This window comes from Ranitomeya variabilis, chromosome 3, assembly GCF_051348905.1.
Source record: "Ranitomeya variabilis isolate aRanVar5 chromosome 3, aRanVar5.hap1, whole genome shotgun sequence".
Taxonomy (NCBI): Eukaryota; Metazoa; Chordata; class Amphibia; order Anura; family Dendrobatidae; genus Ranitomeya; species Ranitomeya variabilis.
The window spans coordinates 75336127-75355918 of NC_135234.1; the positions used below are offsets into that span (position 1 = coordinate 75336127).

Below are 19792 nucleotides of genomic sequence, written 5' to 3' on the forward strand. Positions count from 1 at the left end.
CTGTTTGAAGTTTCCAGGATGGTTCCCTGGACGTGGAACGGGCGCCCCCTTGAGTGAGTGCTGTCAGACCCTTCTTTTTCTATTATAAAAGCCAAACCAGAATCTCAATTTGTAGATGCAGTGTTTTGGGGTGTTGCCTTTCCTCAGTGCAAAGCATGAGATCTGACTTGGTTGTATGACTGGGGTCTAAGGGTTATGTTTCTCCTTGTGACAGTGTAAGGAGACTTATAGGCCATGCTATGCTCCTCTTAGAAATTAAATATGCAGATTGCCCCTGAAGAGAGGTAGAGGACTAGAACTCTAGCGCCACCTACTGGAAGTAGCAATCCTAACAGTCAGTAACGACCATTTAATGAGCTTTGTCTTATGACTTAAGATATAAGCCAAACCAGAATCTCAATATGCAGACATGTGTTTCAGGGTGTTTCCCCTCATCAGTGCAAAGTATAAACTCTTATTTGGATGTATGAGAGGCTTCTTAGTGGGATCTAAGCAGTAACGTTTCTCCATAGTCTAGAACCATCCTCTAATGCAGAATTTTCTATTATTTACCAATTATGGGGTATCATTGGTTAAACTATTTTTAATAAAAATTCTAAATTTAAAACTGAGATCATGATTGGTTAAATTCTATAGCAAAGAGTTGTTCGATGTACAGAAATGTAACCCTGATTGAATTTACACCTTGAGATCGTGCACTGTATTTTACAGTTCAGTGTCTGCATACATACAAGTGTAATATCATTATTTTGACTGCGTTTTAGATGATCACTAGTCACTGTCTGCTTGCATCATAGTCCCTTGGCAACTGACTGGTCCTATGGATGCAGAGCACCACAATCCTTGTAGAAAGCAAACAGGAAAAAAGGGGCTTTGCTGGATGTATTCTCAGCAGCAGTGCCCAGTTTGCCCAGTAGGGGGAGCCTGTCATCTCTCTGCACATAGCCCAGATGCAGAGGACACAGCAGCACTTGCACACATTGCCACATTACATTGCTTTATAGTAGTGCAAGCAGGTGGACTCAGGATTTCTTCCTTTGTAAAGTGACACAAGTCTTCAGGGAGCTCCTCTGAATTCTTTCTACAGTGCATCATCATTCAGAGTGGAGTCAAGGTATGTGCAATCTGATCTACCAGCTACTTTGGCTTATATTTTGAGGAGTTTGGAAGTCTTAAAGGATCATGCAGGACCAATGAAGCAATAAGGGATCAAAACCCCACAAAAAAAAGTGATGACCTCTAAAATGTGAATATTCCCCTCAGCATGTGAAGACTTAATGGGCTGACAGTGAATGTAACAGAAAATACCTGCAGCCTGACAATGAGCCCAGAAAACTGCCTGCTGCTGGACTTTGAAGGGGATAACTTGGCCCTCACCAGCTCCTGCCTAAATCAGAGCTCCAACCACTCTACAGAAGACTGGTTCTACCCTGGGGTGACGTACGCCATCGCTCCTGTTTATGGACTCATTATTCTTGTAGGACTTGTGGGGAATGTGACTTTAATCAAGATTTTCTGCACTGTAAAATCCATGAGAAATGTCCCCAATCTGTTCATCTCCAGCCTGGCTTTGGGAGATCTTCTCTTGCTGGTCACTTGTGCCCCGGTGGATGCCAGCAGGTACCTGGCAGATAAGTGGTTGTTTGGCAGGGTGGGCTGCAAGCTCATCCCCTTCATACAGCTTACATCTGTGGGAGTATCAGTGTTCACCCTGACTGCCCTCTCAGCTGACAGGTATGGAGGCCACGGGCTTTCTTTTCTTTGGAACATCTGTTAATATTTACATGTAATTATTATTATTATTATTATTATTATTATTATTTCTCTATTTAATAAATATAACAATAACAAAACACATATAATACATTTTAGCTAACCTCAGATTCTGAACATTTCGAGTGTAACTGCAGTTAAACGTAAAATCTCAGTTCAGGAAGATAAGAAGGGGGATTTTGTATGTCAGGATAGTCTCAGTCTAGAGATGGTGAGTGAGGGGAAGGGCAAAAATCAATATTTGTCTCCATAATTTTGCTAAAACTGGTTTATGTTTGATGAAAAATCAAAGAGGACCACAAAATTCACAAGCTAAATGCAAATAAATGTAATATTTACAAGCCGACTGTGACAAATTCCTCCATCTCACCTGAGTGCAACATGCACAAGATGGATATTAGAGTTAACTGTCAAAATTCTCAGGTGTTCAAGAAATAACAATTTACTACTGTATTGAGTGATACAATATTTTATTGAAAGAGAATAAAGTACATGATGATTTTCATGAAAAATTCACATTATTCAGGCATTAAATACTGCACTCATATAGTATACCTACCACCAGGAATAAAATACTGCACTCATATAGTATACCTATCGCCAGGAATAAAATACTGCACTCATATAGTATACCTACCACCAGGAATAAAATACTGCACTCATACAGTGACTTACAAAAGTATTCTGCTCACTGGAACTTTTCAACCTTTTCCCACATACCATGCTTCAAACATAAAGATACCAAATGTAAATTTTTGGTGATGAATCAACAAGTGGAACACAGTTGTGAAGTTGAACAAAATGTATTGGTTATTTAAAATTTTTATATAAATTCAAAAACTGAAAAGTGGGGCGTGCAATATTATTCGGCCCCTTTACTTTCAGTGCAGCAAACTCACTCCAGAAGTTCATTGTGGATCTCTGAATGATCCAATGTTGCCCTAAATGCCTAATGATGATAAATATAATCCACCTGTGTGCAATCAAGTCTCCGTATAAATGCACCTGCTCTGTGATAGTCTCAGGGTTCTGTTTGAAGCACAGAGATCACCATGAAGACCACGGAACACAACAAGCAGGTCCGTGATACTGTTGTGGAGAAGTTTAAAGCTGGATTTGGATGCAAAATTATTTCCAAAACTTTAAACATCCCAAGGAGCACTGTGCAAGCGATTATATAGAAATGGAAGGAGTATCATACCACTGCAAATCTACCAAGACCAGGCCGTCCCTCTAAACTTTCATCTCAAACAAGGAGAAGACTGATCAGAGATGCAGCCAAGAGGTTCATGATCACTCTGGATGAACTGCAGAGATCTACAGCTGAGGTGGGACAGTCTGTCCATAGGACAACAATCAGTCATAAACTGCACAAATCTGGCCTTTATGGAAGAATGGCAAGAAGAAAGCCATTTCTCAAAGATATCCATAAAAAGTGTCGTTTAAAGTTTGCAACAAGCCACCTGGGAGACACACCAAACATGTGGAAGAAGGTGCTCTGGTCAGATGAAACCAAAATCAAACTTTTTTGGCAACAATGCCAAATGATATGTTTGGCGTAAAGGCAAAATAGCTCATCATCCTGAACACACCATCCCCACTGTCAAACATGGTGGTGGCAGAATCATGGTTTGGGCCTGCTTTTCTTCAGCAGAGACAGGAAAGATGGTTAAAATTGATGGGAAGATGGATGGAGACAAATACAGGACCATTCTTGAAGAACACCTGTTGGAGTCTGCAAAAGACATAAGACTGGGACAGAGATTTGTCTTCCAAAAAGACAATGATCCCAAACATAAAGCAAAATCTACAATGGAATGGTTCACAAATAAACGTATCCAGGTGTTAGAATATCCAAGTCAAAGTCCAGACCTCAATCCAATCGAGAATCTGTGGAAAGAGCTGAAAACTACTGTTCACAAACGATCTCCATCAAACCTCACTGAGCTCGAGCTGTTTGCCGAGGAAGAATGGGCAAGAATTTCAGTCTCTCGATGTACAAAACTGATAGAGACATACCCCAAGCGACTTGCAGCTGTAATCGCAGAAAAAGGTGGCGCAACAAAGTATTAAGTAAAGGGGCCGAATAATATTGCACGCCCCACTTTTCAGTTTTTGAATTTCCACAAAAATGTAAAATAACCAATAAATTTCGTTCAACTTCACAATTGTCTTCCACTTGCTGTTGATTCTTCACCAAAAATTTACATTTGGTATCTTTATGTTTGAAGCATGATATGTGGGAAAAGGTGGAAAAGTTCCAAGGAGCCGAATACTTTCGCAAGGCACTATATATTATACCTCCCGCCAGGAATAAAATACTGCACTCATATAGTATACCTACCACCAGGAATAAAATACTGCACTCATATAGTATACCTGCCGCCAGGAATAAAATACTGCACTCATATAGTATACCTGCCGCCAGGAATAAAATACTGCACTCATATAGTATATACCTACCACCAGGAATAAAATACTGCCCTCATATAGTATACCTGCCACCAGGAATAAAATACTGCACGCATATAGTATACCTATCACCAGGAATAAAATACTGCACTCATATAGTATATACCTACCACCAGGAATAAAATACTGCACTCATATAGTATACCTGCCGCCAGGAATAAAATACTGCACGCATATAGTATACCTATCACCAGGAATAAAATACTGCACTCATATAGTATATACCTACCACCAGGAATAAAATACTGCACTCATATAGTATACCTGCCGCCAGGAATAAAATACTGCACTCATATAGTATACCTGCCGCCAGGAATAAAATACTGCCCTCATATAGTATACCTGCCACCAGGAATAAAATACTGCCCTCATATATTATACCTGCCACCAGGAATAAAATACTGCCCTCATATATTATACCTACCACCAGGAATAAAATACTGCCCTCATATATTATACCTACCACCAGGAATAAAATACTGCCCTCATATAGTATACCTGCCACCAGGAATAAAATACTGCACGCATATAGTATACCTATCACCAGGAATAAAATACTGCCCTCATATATTATACCTGCCACCAGGAATAAAATACTGCCCTCATATATTATACCTACCACCAGGAATAAAATACTGCCCTCATATAGTATACCTGCCACCAGGAATAAAATACTGCACGCATATAGTATACCTATCACCAGGAATAAAATACAGCACTTATATAGTTTGCAGGAATAGCATACTGCCTCATGCACATTCTGTCTAATAATAGCCTGTTTCCCTTCTATTGGGTAATCCCTCCATTTAGGTTCCTTGTGATATTATTCAGTATATGATACACGTATTGTTATACTGTAGGAAATATATTATACATTTCCCGCTTTTTGAACCTTAATATCACAAAATAGTTTATATAGTCCAACATTTCTAAACATAAAAAACTCGTAATCGTGGGAAGGACCCAAAATCCTTACGCGTTCGTCATTTAAAGTGTCCCTTTCTTAATTTGATAGTTATCTTGTGACATGAGTGTAGAATAAATGGACTGTGTTTGATAAATATTTGTATGGTATAAGGTGCGGGAAATGATCACGAGCCCAGTGCAGAGTGTGGTCCGAGCTCCGTGCCCCTCATCATCCTCCATGTGTTCGCTGTAGCGAGTTACTTACCTTTCTATCTAATACCGTCTTATCAGACATAGTAACGTAATGCACAGTCAGGAGCTGCAGATTGCTGCGCACGGCTCATTATTCAGTCCAATCATGTTCCTTGTGTCTCCAAAACACCTGGTTTGGGATAATGGGCCATTATAAGACATCATTCAAGTTTCTGCACCAAGAGTTGTCACAAGATAGTCTCATTCTCTAGCAATAAAAGCCTGGGTCACTAAAGGAATGGGAACATATTGAAAAGATCACCTGCAGCCGGATATCATGTCCCAAAGCATTAGGATGATGCAGAGGAAAAGTGGCTTCATTCCAATGCACTAAACCTATGGGATTAATCCTGAAATATGTGCAGCAGTACAGCCGTGTGACAGGTTATACATAACGCCGGGTGCACCGTATAGTATCTGACAAGCACAGACTCATTTAGCTTTTTAAGCATATTTGTACATTGCACTGACACCAGTAGCTGAGAAATGAAGTCACCGGTCATTCTAAATTCCCCATTACTCTTAGATGGCTGCCTTGTACAATGACACTTTTCACAAATCCTCTGATATCCGTTTCCCTGTTGTATTGCCTAGACTGATATACTGCACATCTGTATGTCTCCATTCCTTATATGTTCATAGTTTGTGATTCTGATGCTCAATTAATGCGGGTAAGCCTACTGGATCCTGCCGAGAGACAGTAAGATTAATGACAGAGCTGAGGATAGTCCCATTGCATGTGCCCTGTAGGTCGCAGCTCAAAGCTCATTTATACAAGTTACTATGTTGTTGGTTACAAATTCAGTGTAAATAATTGATGCTTTAGAGGCTTAAAGGAATATTCTGGTAGGAAGAATTTATCTCCCATCCACAAACATAGCCAAAAACAGTGATTTGCGGTATCATGCAGTCCCATAGAGAATGAATAGAGCAGCTGTGCGTATCCTTAATGGGGTCCATTGGGTGATTGTAGTGGTCTCAGCAGTTGGACCCAACTGATCTAAACGGTATGCTGTGAGTAGGTGATAACAACTTCTTCTTGATATACCCAGTAACTAAGTCGCCTGCAGATATACCCTTTTGTAAAGTAACACACAAGAAATATATGACGAACGATGCATAAAGTCAACTTTTAACACTGCTGCAGGGAGAAAATGAAGTTATTTTCCCTGCAGCCACTTGCTCTAAGTCATCGGGATGGTGCCTAGGTAGTGAACAGTCAGCACTCACTACGCAGTAAGTGCACTGTCATCACTCCCGCAGCTCCTTGACTGACAGCCTGCACTTTAGCGTATATGTGCAGCGTTTGTGTGCAGAACAAGATGTCATTAAGGAGCAGAGGGAGTAATTACAGCTCGCTCAATCAAGGTATAGTGACCGCTGACTGCTCACAGTGCTCTGGCACTGCCCCTATGACTAGAAGAGAGCGGCTGCAGGGAGAATATAACTTCATTTTCTCCCTGCAACCACACTTCCAGTTAGACTTTAACGCATTTACTTGCAGAACAAAAGTCATTGTATTTGTTAGATGTCAAGTCACTTTTCTGCATCCAAATAACTTTTATGCATCATGATATATTTCTTAGTCAATGGCTACTTCTGTAGCAACAGTATGTATGCGAAATGCAAACTAGAAAAAGGCTGATTGCCAGAGCTGAGATGTTGTGTACATTTTTGAAAAAGGAATGCTGCCTTTTTTATTTTGTATGGATAGTGGGCCAGACCTTGAGGCTTGCGCCAGTACTCTAATAGATTGGTGCTGCCTTTCAATTTGAAATTCTATCTTATCTATTTATCTATCTATCTATCTATCTAGGTAAAATATATCAGTCCTTGTATCTATCTAACGCCCAGAAGAATGGATGCAGCATTCCAAGGTCAAAAAATGCGAATGGTTTATTGACCATTATGATAGTCATTCCAAGTGTGGAATTTTCTCAAGCAGGGCAATAGTATACAAGTGATACATATATAGGTATATCAATTGTAATAACAATTAGTGAATATACAAAAATTACAAACAAACTTCGCATATGAAGTGCATTAAAATATGAATAGACTGTGTATGAAGATCAAAAAAAATATTGTCATTTCATTAATAATACATTCATTTTAGGGATGGGCAAACCCAAACTGTAAAGTTCAGGGTCCGTACTGAACACCTAGTGTCCGTGCACGGACCCCAAACACAGACGTCTGCAGAAAGTCCGTGTTACTGTGTGGGTTCTGTAGCCCAAAACAAAGCTTGTTGAAACAAGCTTTACTGTGTGGGCACTTCTGGCTCAATCACAGCAATGTCAAGCATTGGCATCGCTGTAATTGTCCGACGCACACTGTGTTAAAAAAAAAAAGACGTGTTTTTTTTTTCTTGTTTATTGTTGATAACCAGCACAGGCAAAACCAACAGCTGCAGGTTGCAACCCTTAGCTGTGAGCTTTGTCTTGGCTGGTTATTAAAAATAGAGGGATCCCAACACCTTTTTTTAAAATTATTTAAATAAATAGTAAAAAAAAAGTGTCAGGTCCTCCCCATTTTTGATCACCAGCCAAGCTAAAATGGACAGATGGGGGCTGGCATTCTCAGACTGGGAAGAAGCCAAGGATCTTGTCCCTCTCCAGCCTAAAAATAGCAGTTTGCAGCCACCCCAGAAAAGGCGCATCCATTTTATGCACTGTTGTGAAATTGGATTTTGGGCTCCCCCGGTGGCCACTGGTGGAATTGAACTGGTGTGCATCATCCTCTCTGTTCACCTGTTTCCATCAGGATGTGGGAGTCGCTATTTAGCCTTGCTCCTCTGTCACTTTCATGCCGGTCAACATTGTAATCAGAAGCCTTTCTGTGCATGTTCCTGCTGCTAGACAACTCCCAGCTAAGTTGGACTTAGTCCTTGTTTGTTTTTGCATTTTGTTCCAGTTCACAGCTGTAGTTTCGTTTCTGTGTCTGGAAAGCTCTTGTGATCTGAAATTGCCACTCTGATGTTATGAGTTAATACTAGAGTCTTAAAGTAATTTCAGGATGGTATTTTGATAGGGTTTTCAGCTGACCATGAAAGTGCCCTTTCTGTCTTCCTGCTATCTAGTAAGCGGACCTCAATTTTGCTAAACCTATTTTCATACTACGTTTGTCATTTCATCTAAAATCACCGCCAATATTTGTGGGGGCCTCTGTCTGCCTTTCGGGGAAATTTCTCTAGAGGTGAGCCAGGACTATATTTTCCTCTGCCAGGATTAGTTAGTCCTCCGGCCGGCGCTGGGCGTCTAGGGATAAAACGCAGGCTACGCTACCCGGCTACTGTTAGTTGTGCGGCAGGTTTAGTTCATGGTCAGTTTAGTTTCCATCCTTCCAAGAGCTAGTTCGTATGTTTGCTGGGCTATGTTCTCTTGCCATTGAGAACCATAACAGTTTGACCAGCCTAAAAGGGTTAAATTAATTGACAGAGAAAGGAGAGAAAAGAGAAGTCTGCTGAAGATTTTTTTTTTTTTTTTTTTTTTTCTCAGTTCTGAGTGTGCTTGTAATTGAATCTCTTGCAAGTCTGCCTATATTGCAGCCTTTCTCTCTCTCTCTCCTTCTAATCCTGGAATGGCTCTGTGTTCACCTGTTTAAAATGGATATTCAGAGTTTAGCTGCAGGTTTGAATAATCTCACCACGAAAGTTCAAAACTTACAAGATTTTGTTGTTCATGTTCCTATATCTGAACCTAGAATTCCTTTGCCTGAATTTTTCTCGGGGAATAGATCTTGCTTTCAAAATTTCAAAAATAATTGCAAGTTGTTTTTGTCCCTGAAATCTCGCTCTGCTGGAGATCCTGCTCAGCAGGTCAGGATTGTGATTTCTTTGCTCCGGGGCGACCCTCAGGATTGGGCTTTTGCATTGGCTCCAGGGGATCCTGCGTTGCTCAATGTGGATGCGTTTTTTCTGGCCTTGGGGTTGCTTTATGAGGAACCTCAGTTAGAACTTCAGGCGGAAAAGGCCTTGATGTCCCTATCTCAGGGGCAAGACGAAGCTGAAATATACTGCCAGAAATTCCGTAAATGGGCTGTGCTTACTCAGTGGAATGAGTGCGCCCTGGCGGCGAATTTCAGAGAGGGTCTCTCTGATGCCATTAAGGATGTTATGGTGGGGTTCCCTGTGCCTGCGGGTCTGAATGAGTCCATGACAATGGCTATCCAGATCGATAGGCATCTGCGGGAGCGCAAACCTGTGCACCATTTGGCGGTGTCTACTGAGAAGACGCCAGAGAATATGCAATGTGATAGAATTCTGTCCAGAAGTGAACGGCAGAATTTTAGACGAAAAAATGGGTTGTGCTTCTATTGCGGTGATTCAACTCATGTTATATCAGCATGCTCTAAGCGTACTAAAAAGCTTGATAAGTCTGTTTCAATTGGCACTTTACAGTCTAAGTTTATTCTATCTGTGACCCTGATTTGTTCTTTATCATCTATTACCGCGGATGCCTATGTCGACTCTGGCGCCGCTTTGAGTCTTATGGATTGGTCCTTTGCCAAACGCTGTGGGTATGATTTGGAGCCTCTTGAAACTCCTATACCCCTGAAGGGGATTGACTCCACCCCATTGGCTAGCAATAAACCACAATACTGGACACAAGTAACTATGCGGATTAATCCGGATCACCAGGAGATTATTCGCTTTCTTGTGCTGTATAACCTACATGATGTGTTGGTGCTTGGATTGCCATGGCTGCAATCTCATAACCCAGTCTTTGACTGGAAAGCTATGTCTGTGTTAAGCTGGGGATGTAAGGGGACGCATGGGGACGTACCTGTGGTTTCCATTTTATCATCTATTCCCTCTGAGATTCCTGAATTCTTGACTGAATATCGTGACGTTTTTGAAGAACCTAAGCTTGGTTCATTACCTCCGCACCGGGAGTGCGATTGTGCCATAGATTTGATTCCGGGTAATAAATACCCTAAGGGTCGTTTATTTAATCTGTCTGTGCCTGAACATGCTGCTATGCGAGAATATATAAAGGAGTCCTTGGAAAAGGGACATATTCGTCCTTCGTCATCTCCCTTAGGAGCCGGTTTTTTCTTTGTGGCTAAGAAAGATGGCTCTTTGAGGCCGTGCATTGATTATCGGCTTTTGAATAAAATCACGGTTAAATATCAATATCCGTTGCCACTGCTGACTGATTTGTTTGCTCGCATAAAGGGGGCCAAGTGGTTCTCTAAGATAGATCTTCGTGGGGCGTATAATTTGGTGCGAATTAAGCAGGGGGATGAGTGGAAAACCGCATTTAATACGCCCGAGGGCCACTTTGAGTATTTGGTGATGCCTTTTGGTCTTTCAAATGCCCCTTCAGTCTTTCAGTCCTTTATGCATGACATTTTCCGTGATTATTTGGATAAATTTATGATTGTGTATCTGGATGATATTTTGATTTTTTCGGATGACTGGGACTCTCATGTCCAGCAGGTCAGGAGGGTTTTTCAGGTTTTGCGGTCTAATTCCTTGTGTGTGAAGGGTTCTAAGTGCGTTTTTGGGGTTCAAAAGATTTCCTTTTTGGGATATATTTTTTCCCCCTCTTCCATCGAGATGGATCCTGTCAAGGTTCAGGCTATTTGTGATTGGACGCAACCCTCTTCTCTTAAGAGTCTTCAGAAATTTTTGGGCTTTGCTAACTTTTATCGTCGATTTATTGCTGGTTTTTCTGATGTTGTTAAACCATTGACTGATTTGACTAAGAAGGGTGCTGATGTTGCTGATTGGTCCCCTGCTGCTGTGGAGGCCTTTCGGGAGCTTAAGCGCCGCTTTTCTTCCGCCCCTGTGTTGCGTCAGCCTGATGTTGCTCTTCCTTTTCAGGTTGAGGTCGACGCTTCTGAAATCGGAGCTGGGGCGGTTTTGTCGCAGAGAAGTTCCGATTGCTCCGTGATGAGACCTTGTGCTTTTTTCTCGCGTAAATTTTCGCCCGCCGAGCGGAATTATGATGTTGGGAATCGGGAGCTTTTGGCCATGAAGTGGGCTTTTGAGGAGTGGCGTCATTGGCTTGAGGGGGCTAGACATCAGGTGGTGGTATTGACTGACCACAAAAATCTAATTTATCTTGAGTCCGCCAGACGCCTGAATCCTAGACAGGCGCGCTGGTCGTTGTTTTTCTCTCGGTTTAATTTTGTGGTGTCCTACCTGCCGGGTTCTAAGAATGTTAAGGCGGATGCCCTTTCTAGGAGTTTTGAGCCTGACTCCCCTGGTAATTCTGAACCTACAGGTATCCTTAAGGATGGAGTGATATTGTCTGCCGTTTCTCCAGACCTGCGGCGGGCCTTGCAGGAGTTTCAGGCGGATAGACCTGATCGTTGCCCACCTGGTAGACTGTTTGTTCCTGATGATTGGACCAGTAAAGTCATTTCTGAGGTTCATTCTTCTGCGTTGGCAGGTCATTCTGGAATCTTTGGTACCAGGGATTTGGTGGCAAGGTCCTTCTGGTGGCCTTCCCTGTCTCGAGATGTGCGAGGCTTCGTGCAGTCTTGTGACGTTTGTGCTCGGGCCAAGCCTTGTTGTTCTCGGGCTAGTGGATTGTTGTTGCCTTTGCCTATCCCGAAGAGGCCCTGGACGCACATCTCGATGGATTTTATTTCGGATCTTCCTGTTTCTCAGAAGATGTCTGTCATCTGGGTGGTGTGTGATCGTTTCTCTAAGATGGTCCATTTGGTTCCCCTGCCTAAGTTGCCTTCTTCTTCCGAGTTGGTTCCTCTGTTTTTTCAAAATGTGGTCCGTTTGCATGGTATTCCGGAGAATATCGTTTCTGACAGAGGTACCCATTTCGTGTCTAGATTTTGGCGAGCATTCTGTGCTAGGATGGGCATAGATTTGTCTTTCTCGTCTGCTTTCCATCCTCAGACTAATGGCCAGACCGAGCGGACGAATCAGACCTTGGAGACATATTTGAGGTGTTTTGTGTCTGCAGATCAGGATGATTGGGTTGCCTTTTTGCCTTTAGCGGAGTTTGCCCTCAATAATCGGGCCAGTTCTGCCACCTTGGTGTCTCCCTTTTTCTGTAATTCGGGGTTTCATCCTCGATTTTCTTCTGGTCAGGTGGAATCTTCGGATTGTCCTGGAGTGGATGCTGTGGTGGAGAGGTTGCATCAGATTTGGGGGCAGGTAGTGGACAATTTGAAGTTGTCCCAGGAGAAGACTCAGCTTTTTGCCAACCGCCGGCGTCGGGTTGGTCCTCGGCTTTGTGTTGGGGACTTGGTGTGGTTGTCTTCTCGTTTTGTACCTATGAGGGTTTCTTCTCCCAAGTTTAAGCCTCGGTTCATCGGCCCGTACAAGATATTGGAGATTCTTAACCCTGTGTCCTTCCGTTTGGACCTCCCTGCATCTTTTTCTATTCATAATGTTTTTCATCGGTCATTATTGCGCAGGTATGAGGTACCGGTTGTGCCTTCCGTTGAGCCTCCTGCTCCGGTGTTGGTTGAGGGCGAGTTGGAGTACGTTGTGGAAAAAATCTTGGACTCCCGTGTTTCCAGACGGAAACTCCAGTATCTGGTCAAATGGAAGGGATACGGTCAGGAGGATAATTCTTGGGTGACTGCCTCTGATGTTCATGCCTCCGATTTGGTCCGTGCCTTTCATAGGGCTCATCCTGATCGCCCTGGTGGTTCTGGTGAGGGTTCGGTGCCCCCTCCTTGAGGGGGGGGTACTGTTGTGAAATTGGATTTTGGGCTCCCCCGGTGGCCACTGGTGGAATTTAACTGGTGTGCATCATCCTCTCTGTTCACCTGTTTCCATCAGGATGTGGGAGTCGCTATTTAGCCTTGCTCCTCTGTCACTTCCATGCCGGTCAACATTGTAATCAGAAGCCTTTCTGTGCATGTTCCTGCTGCTAGACAACTCCCAGCTAAGTTGGACTTAGTCCTTGTTTGTTTTTGCATTTTGTTCCAGTTCACAGCTGTAGTTTCGTTTCTGTGTCTGGAAAGCTCTTGTGATCTGAAATTGCCACTCTGATGTTATGAGTTAATACTAGAGTCTTAAAGTAATTTCAGGATGGTATTTTGATAGGGTTTTCAGCTGACCATGAAAGTGCCCTTTCTGTCTTCCTGCTATCTAGTAAGCGGACCTCAATTTTGCTAAACCTATTTTCATACTACGTTTGTCATTTCATCTAAAATCACCGCCAATATTTGTGGGGGCCTCTGTCTGCCTTTCGGGGAAATTTCTCTAGAGGTGAGCCAGGACTATATTTTCCTCTGCCAGGATTAGTTAGTCCTCCGGCCGGCGCTGGGCGTCTAGGGATAAAACGCAGGCTACGCTACCCGGCTACTGTTAGTTGTGCGGCAGGTTTAGTTCATGGTCAGTTTAGTTTCCATCCTTCCAAGAGCTAGTTCGTATGTTTGCTGGGCTATGTTCTCTTGCCATTGAGAACCATAACAATGCACCAATTCTGATGCTTTGCCTGGCTCGTCCTGCTTGCCCTGCTGTGGTGGCAAGTGGGGTCATAGTTGTGGGGTTATTGTCAGCTGTTTTATGGCCGCTAACATCAAGTTAGTAATGGATAGGCGCCTATAACACACCCCCATTAATAATCTCATAGTCAAATGTAATAAAGACAGAGACAGACTAAAGTCCTTTAATTGAAATAAATACACAGGCTCCTTTATTTGAAATAAAAACTCTATGACCCTCTTTTACCCATGTGTTCACCAAAAATTAAAATAAAAAAGCAAAGTTATACTCGCCTTTCCGACGATAATCCATGAATGCCTATGTCCAACGATGATCTGAATGATTTGGAGAGCGGTCACATCAGTGATGTGACCTCTGTCCCCTCCAGCTGGAACACACTGAGCAGCTGTCAGCTTTACCTGTGCTGGTTATCACACCATTTTTAAATTTTATTTATTTATTGCACAAGCATCGGGTAGTGAATAGTCTCATCATCGTACGTCTGCTTTCGCCGCTATCAGCAAGACCAGTTGTACAGTGATGAGAGTAGTACTCTCATCATCCGACGCATATGACTGGCAGTAACCTTTTTACCGCTGGTCATAGTGCTGGCTCACATGCTGTCATCTGTGTGACAGCGTGGGAACCGCAGAGCTCTAATCAGAGGTAACGAACTTACCGACGATAAGAGCTGGTGTTTCCCTCTCTGTTACATAGATGACAGTGTGGGAAACACCAAGGGTTAGGGCTCCCATTCATTTGAATGGGGTCCGGATTGAGGTTTGAGTTTGCGTAACGTAACGGTACCCGAATCAAACTTTTTAATGTTCAGCCAAACCCCATGTACCCGAACATACACACTTACAGAGTGCTGCTGAATTTTCTTGCTTATATCTATCTATGTTTTCATTTGGGAAGCAAATAAAAACAATTATGTGCAGAAGTGTGCAGACGTTTTCTTTATATAAATTTAGTCCAGGCAGTCTAAAATTGCACTAAATTTGAAAATGGTAAGACTAATAGAAATTAGACACTCTGGCCTCAATTCATCAGAGCAATTTCACTAGAATTCTGGCATAAAATGCTTGGAAAATTGTACAAGATTCGGCCCAACTTGGAGTTTTGTATACATTTTGCAACTTTTGGCTAACTTATCTAATTCAAAATCCGTGCTGGAGTGAGGCGCATGTCTCTTCATGAATCTGCAGTGTATGATGAGTGGTGTGCACCCCACCAGAAATCTTACTCCTGGGATTGGAGTAGGATTTCAGGTGTGACATATATAGCACAAACCACCCATAAGATATTCTAGATTCAAGAAGTATCTGACTCCACCATTAACCATCATCTAGACTGGCAAAAAAAAAAATCACCTGCCTTGATGAATTGAGGCCCCTATATTTAGAATACATTCTATTCTTCTGTACACTGTATGGTTTGGCACACAACCCTGACTAAAGGATTTTATCTACCAATTCATGAACGTAGTTGCATGTGTGTTTTTACATCATTGATCTGTTAGCTGGTTTTCAACAGAAATCAACAGACCTGCACTCCATTGTGCTCTGTCTGCGCAACGGAGCTTGTAATTACTAGGAACTGCATGATTGGATGGATGGATGGATGGATGGAAATTATAGGCCAGTAAGTCTAACCTCTACTGTTGGTAAAATATTTGAAGGGTTTCTGAAGGATGTTATTCTGGATTATCTCAATGAGAATAACTGTTTAACTCCATATCAGCATGGGTTTATGAGAAATCGCTCCTGTCAAACCAATCTAATCAGTTTTTATGAAGAGGTAAGCTATAGGCTGGACCACGGTGAGTCATTGGACGTGGTATATCTCGATTTTTCCAAAGCGTTTGATACCGTGCCGCACAAGAGGTTGGTACACAAAATGAGAATGCTGGGTCTGGGGGAAAATGTGTGTAAATGGATTAGTAACTGGCTTAGTGATAGAAAGCAGAGGGTGGTTATAAATGGTATAGTCTCTAACTGGGTCGCTGTGACCAGTGGGGTACCGCAGGGGTCGGTATTGGGACCTGTTCTCTTCAACATATTCATTAATGATCTGGTAGAAGGTTTACACAGTAAAATATTGATATTTGCAGATGATACAAAACTATGTAAAGCAGTTAATACAAGAGAAGATAGTATTCTGCTACAGATGGATCTGGATAAGTTGGAAACTTGGGCTGAAAGGTAGCAGATGAGGTTTAACAATGATAAATGTAAGGTTATACACATGGGAAGAAGGAATCAATATCACCATTACACACTGAACGGGAAACCACTGGGTAAATCTGACAGGGAGAAGGACTTGGGGATCCTAGCTAATAATAAACTTACCTGGAGCAGCCAGTGCCAGGCAGCAGCTGCCAAGGCAAACAGAATCATGGGGTGCATTAAAAGAGGTCTGGATACACATGATGAGAGCATTATACTGCCTCTGTACAAATCCCTAGTTAGACCGCACATGGAGTACTGTGTCCAGTTTTGGGCACCGGTGCTCAGGAAGGATATAATGGAACTAGAGAGAGTACAAAGGAGGGCAACAAAATTAATAAAGGGGAGAACTACAATACCCAGATAGATTAGCGAAATTAGGATTATTTAGTCTAGAAAAAAGACGACTGAGGGGCGATCTAATAACCATGTATAAGTATATAAGGGGACAATACAAATATCTCGCTGAGGATCTGTTTATACCAAGGAAGGTGACGGGCACAAGGGGGCATTTTTTGCGTCTGGAGGAGAGAAGGTTTTTCCACCAACATAGAAGAGGATTCTTTACTGTTAGGGCAGTGAGAATCTGGAATTGCTTGCCTGAGGAGGTGGTGATGGCGAACTCAGTCGAGGGGTTCAAGAGAGGCCTGGATGTCTTCCTGCAGCAGAACAACATTGTATCATACAATTATTAGGTTCTGTAGAAGGACATAGATCTGGGGATTTATTATGATGGAATATAGGCTGAACTGGATGGACAAATGTCTTTTTTCGGCCTTACTAACTATGTTACTATGTTACTATGAGCGAAGCAGGGCTAAGCTTTTTTTGTTGCCTGCTTCTGACAGATTTATGATGCAAAACAGTAAATGCTGCTTTGTTGATGCATATAGTAGAGAATTATCTTCTGTCATATGCATCAACAGAGCAGCATTTGCAGTTTCACATCACTGTTTTTGCAGTAAGCATCAAACATAGCTCATTCCTCCCTGCATCAGCTCTGTTGTGTCTGGTCTGGTTATTACAAGCTGTGTTGTATAGGAAGAGAAGAATGGAGTTGAGGACTGTTGAGTTCTGCTTAAAATTAATTAACAGAACAATGATGTGAAAAACACACAGGCAGCTATGTTGATCTACATGGTAGATGATAAAATTGGGCTGACAGAACAGTGTACAGAACCATGCAGTGCAGAAAAGAATCGGGCATATTCTGAACATAGAATGCACTGTAGGTTAGTCCTGAAGGCAGAGGAAAGCTATGATAGAAGCAAACTCAGAGAGCCTGCACTCACAGCACTTGCTCGACCAGGTGCAGTGGAACCACAGCAAAACAAAATCAATGGCAACTGGAGAGTAAATATAGCCTGGAAGAGCATCCTTCATATGTTCAAAATGGGGCAGATTTAATAATGAGTTAAATTGTCGCAAATGAGTAAACATATGTGTACATTATTATGAGACCACAAGATTTGGGAATAAACCATTAAATTCTATGGCAGAATGTTCTTCTCTATGGCATGTACAAAGGTCATTATGCAAGAAAGGGGATGAAATTGTCAGTGGTAGTTTATGTGCTATCGGCCTCCAACTTTATCACTTAGGAATTACTTCCTAAATTTGATCTTTGACGATAGTGAGATACATGCTAACACAACCCATATATTTATCATAAAGACTTAATTCAAATAATAAGTAATTTTTCTTTTTAAGTTTTAAAGAGGTTGTCCACTACTTTATCATTTGTGAGCTATTCTCGGGTCATTAATATTTGATTGGTCGGGGTCTGACACCCGACACCCCCACTGATCAGCTGTTCCCTTAGACGGTGGTAGTGGCTGCCAGCAGGAAATGCTCACTTGTGGAGCTGCTCCGTCTTCTGATAGTAGCCATGGCAGGGTGCTACATATCTGCCTCATATTGATTTGAATAGGAGGCGGATGCGCTCCTATCAGAAGACGGAGCAGCTTCCTTATTGAGCATTTCTGACCGTCAGCCTCTGCCACTGAGAACAGCTGATCATTGGGGGTGCTGGGGGTCAGACCCCAACCGATCAGACATTGATGTCCTATCCCAAGGATAGGTCATCAGTAATAAAGTAGGGGACAACTACTTTATACACAATACACAATAGCTAACAGTCGGCCAAACCCGCCGGTTTTGGCAGGACTAGACGACCTCATAATGTTTAATGGGGGGACTCCTCACTCTCTACCAAAGTAATCTGTATCTGGCAGTACGAATTGAATCACTCGATTCTTTTGTTCTGTGGGCAGATAAGTCTCTGCTTGATGATTTTGAAGAACCTTAGTTCCCTATGTGGATGCAAGAATCCTTACCCGAGCGTTCCTGTATATAGGGGAATCGGGAGACATAGCTGTAGACACATAGTTGGACTAATTGCTATTCAATAATTCACGAACGAAGAACCTCGGTTATACTGTCTGTCATATTCATAACTCATTTTCCTGTTGAATTAGTGTAATAAATGTAAAATGTATAAATATACCATGTAATTTCATCATTTTGGTTTATTGGATTATTTTTATGTTTGTAAAAAAAAATGATTTTTTCAATCACTTTTGTGACTATCTTTCACATTTGTGAGCATCTTGTATAAATACTTTGTGTAGTTTGTGACCTTTGCACCGGTGAGAAGCAAGATCACAGTAGTTCGTAAATTACCTTCTGTATGATCACAGTAGACCTCTACCTTACCAAGATTGCCCACCTCTGAACTACGGTATATTTGATTAGCTTTTTCCATTGCTTAGCAATCTCCAAAAGACACACGAACAGGCTGAGCGAAGATGACATTTAGAATAATCTATTTTACGCTAAAATAGATTAGCAACAGTTCTAAGTGAACTAATGAATAATGCACTTGTCAATATGTGCAAAGTGATTTTGCGCATACACTATACGTGAGCTAATATTTTCCTTTGATAATTCTTCTAGTAGATATTTAGACTATGATAGAAATCCATTGATGGCTATAAAAGCAAAAATAAATTTTCTTATTGAATGGTATATCTTAGTAAATTTGTAATAGCCACAGGAATATATTTTAACTGCAAAACTAACACAAGTTTGTATTATAGACCTATGCACCATAGTGTTTGCAAATCCAATAGTTGTTGGCAACGTACAGTGAGAAAAATAAGTATTTGATACACTGCCGATTTTGCAACTTTTCCCATAAACAAAAAATGGAGAGGTCTGTAATTTTTATCGTAGGTATACTTTAACTGTGAGACACAGAATCTTAAAAAAAATCCAGAAAATCCCATTGTATGATTTTTAAATAATTAAATTGCATTTTTTTGCTTGAAATAAGTATTTGATACAATAGAAAAACAGAACTTAATATTTGGTACAGAAACCTTTGTTGGCAGTTACAGAGGTCAGACGTTTCCTGTAGTTCTTGACCAAGTTTGCACACACTGCAGAAGGGATTTTGGCTCCCTCCTACATACAGATCTTCTCCAGATATTTTCAGGTTTCAGGGCTGTTGCTGGTAAACCTTGAGTTTCAGCTGTCTCCAAAGATCTTCTACTGGGTTCATGTGCCTGGAGACTGGCTACGCCACCCCAGGACCTTGAAATGCTTCTTATGGAGACACTCCTTGGTTGCCCTGGCTGAGTGTTTCTAGTAATTGTCATTCTGGAAGACCCAGCCACAACCCACCTTCAGTGCTCTTACTAAGGGAAGTTTCCCCCACCATGCTTCACGATTGGGACGGTATTCTTGGAGTTGG

At 41.9% G+C, this 19792-nt stretch overlaps 1 protein-coding gene across 1 annotated transcript in view; it reads left to right on the forward strand.

The window, feature by feature from the left end:
- The first annotated feature begins 988 nt into the window (after positions 1 to 988).
- Positions 989 to 19792, forward strand: part of GRPR (gastrin releasing peptide receptor) — a 156987-nt gene continuing 138183 nt past the window's right edge. The window contains exon 1 of the mRNA XM_077299415.1: positions 989 to 1734. Within this exon, the coding sequence (XP_077155530.1) occupies positions 1322 to 1734 (413 nt within the window). The 5' untranslated portion in view covers positions 989 to 1321. The remainder of the gene's footprint in view (positions 1735 to 19792) is intronic.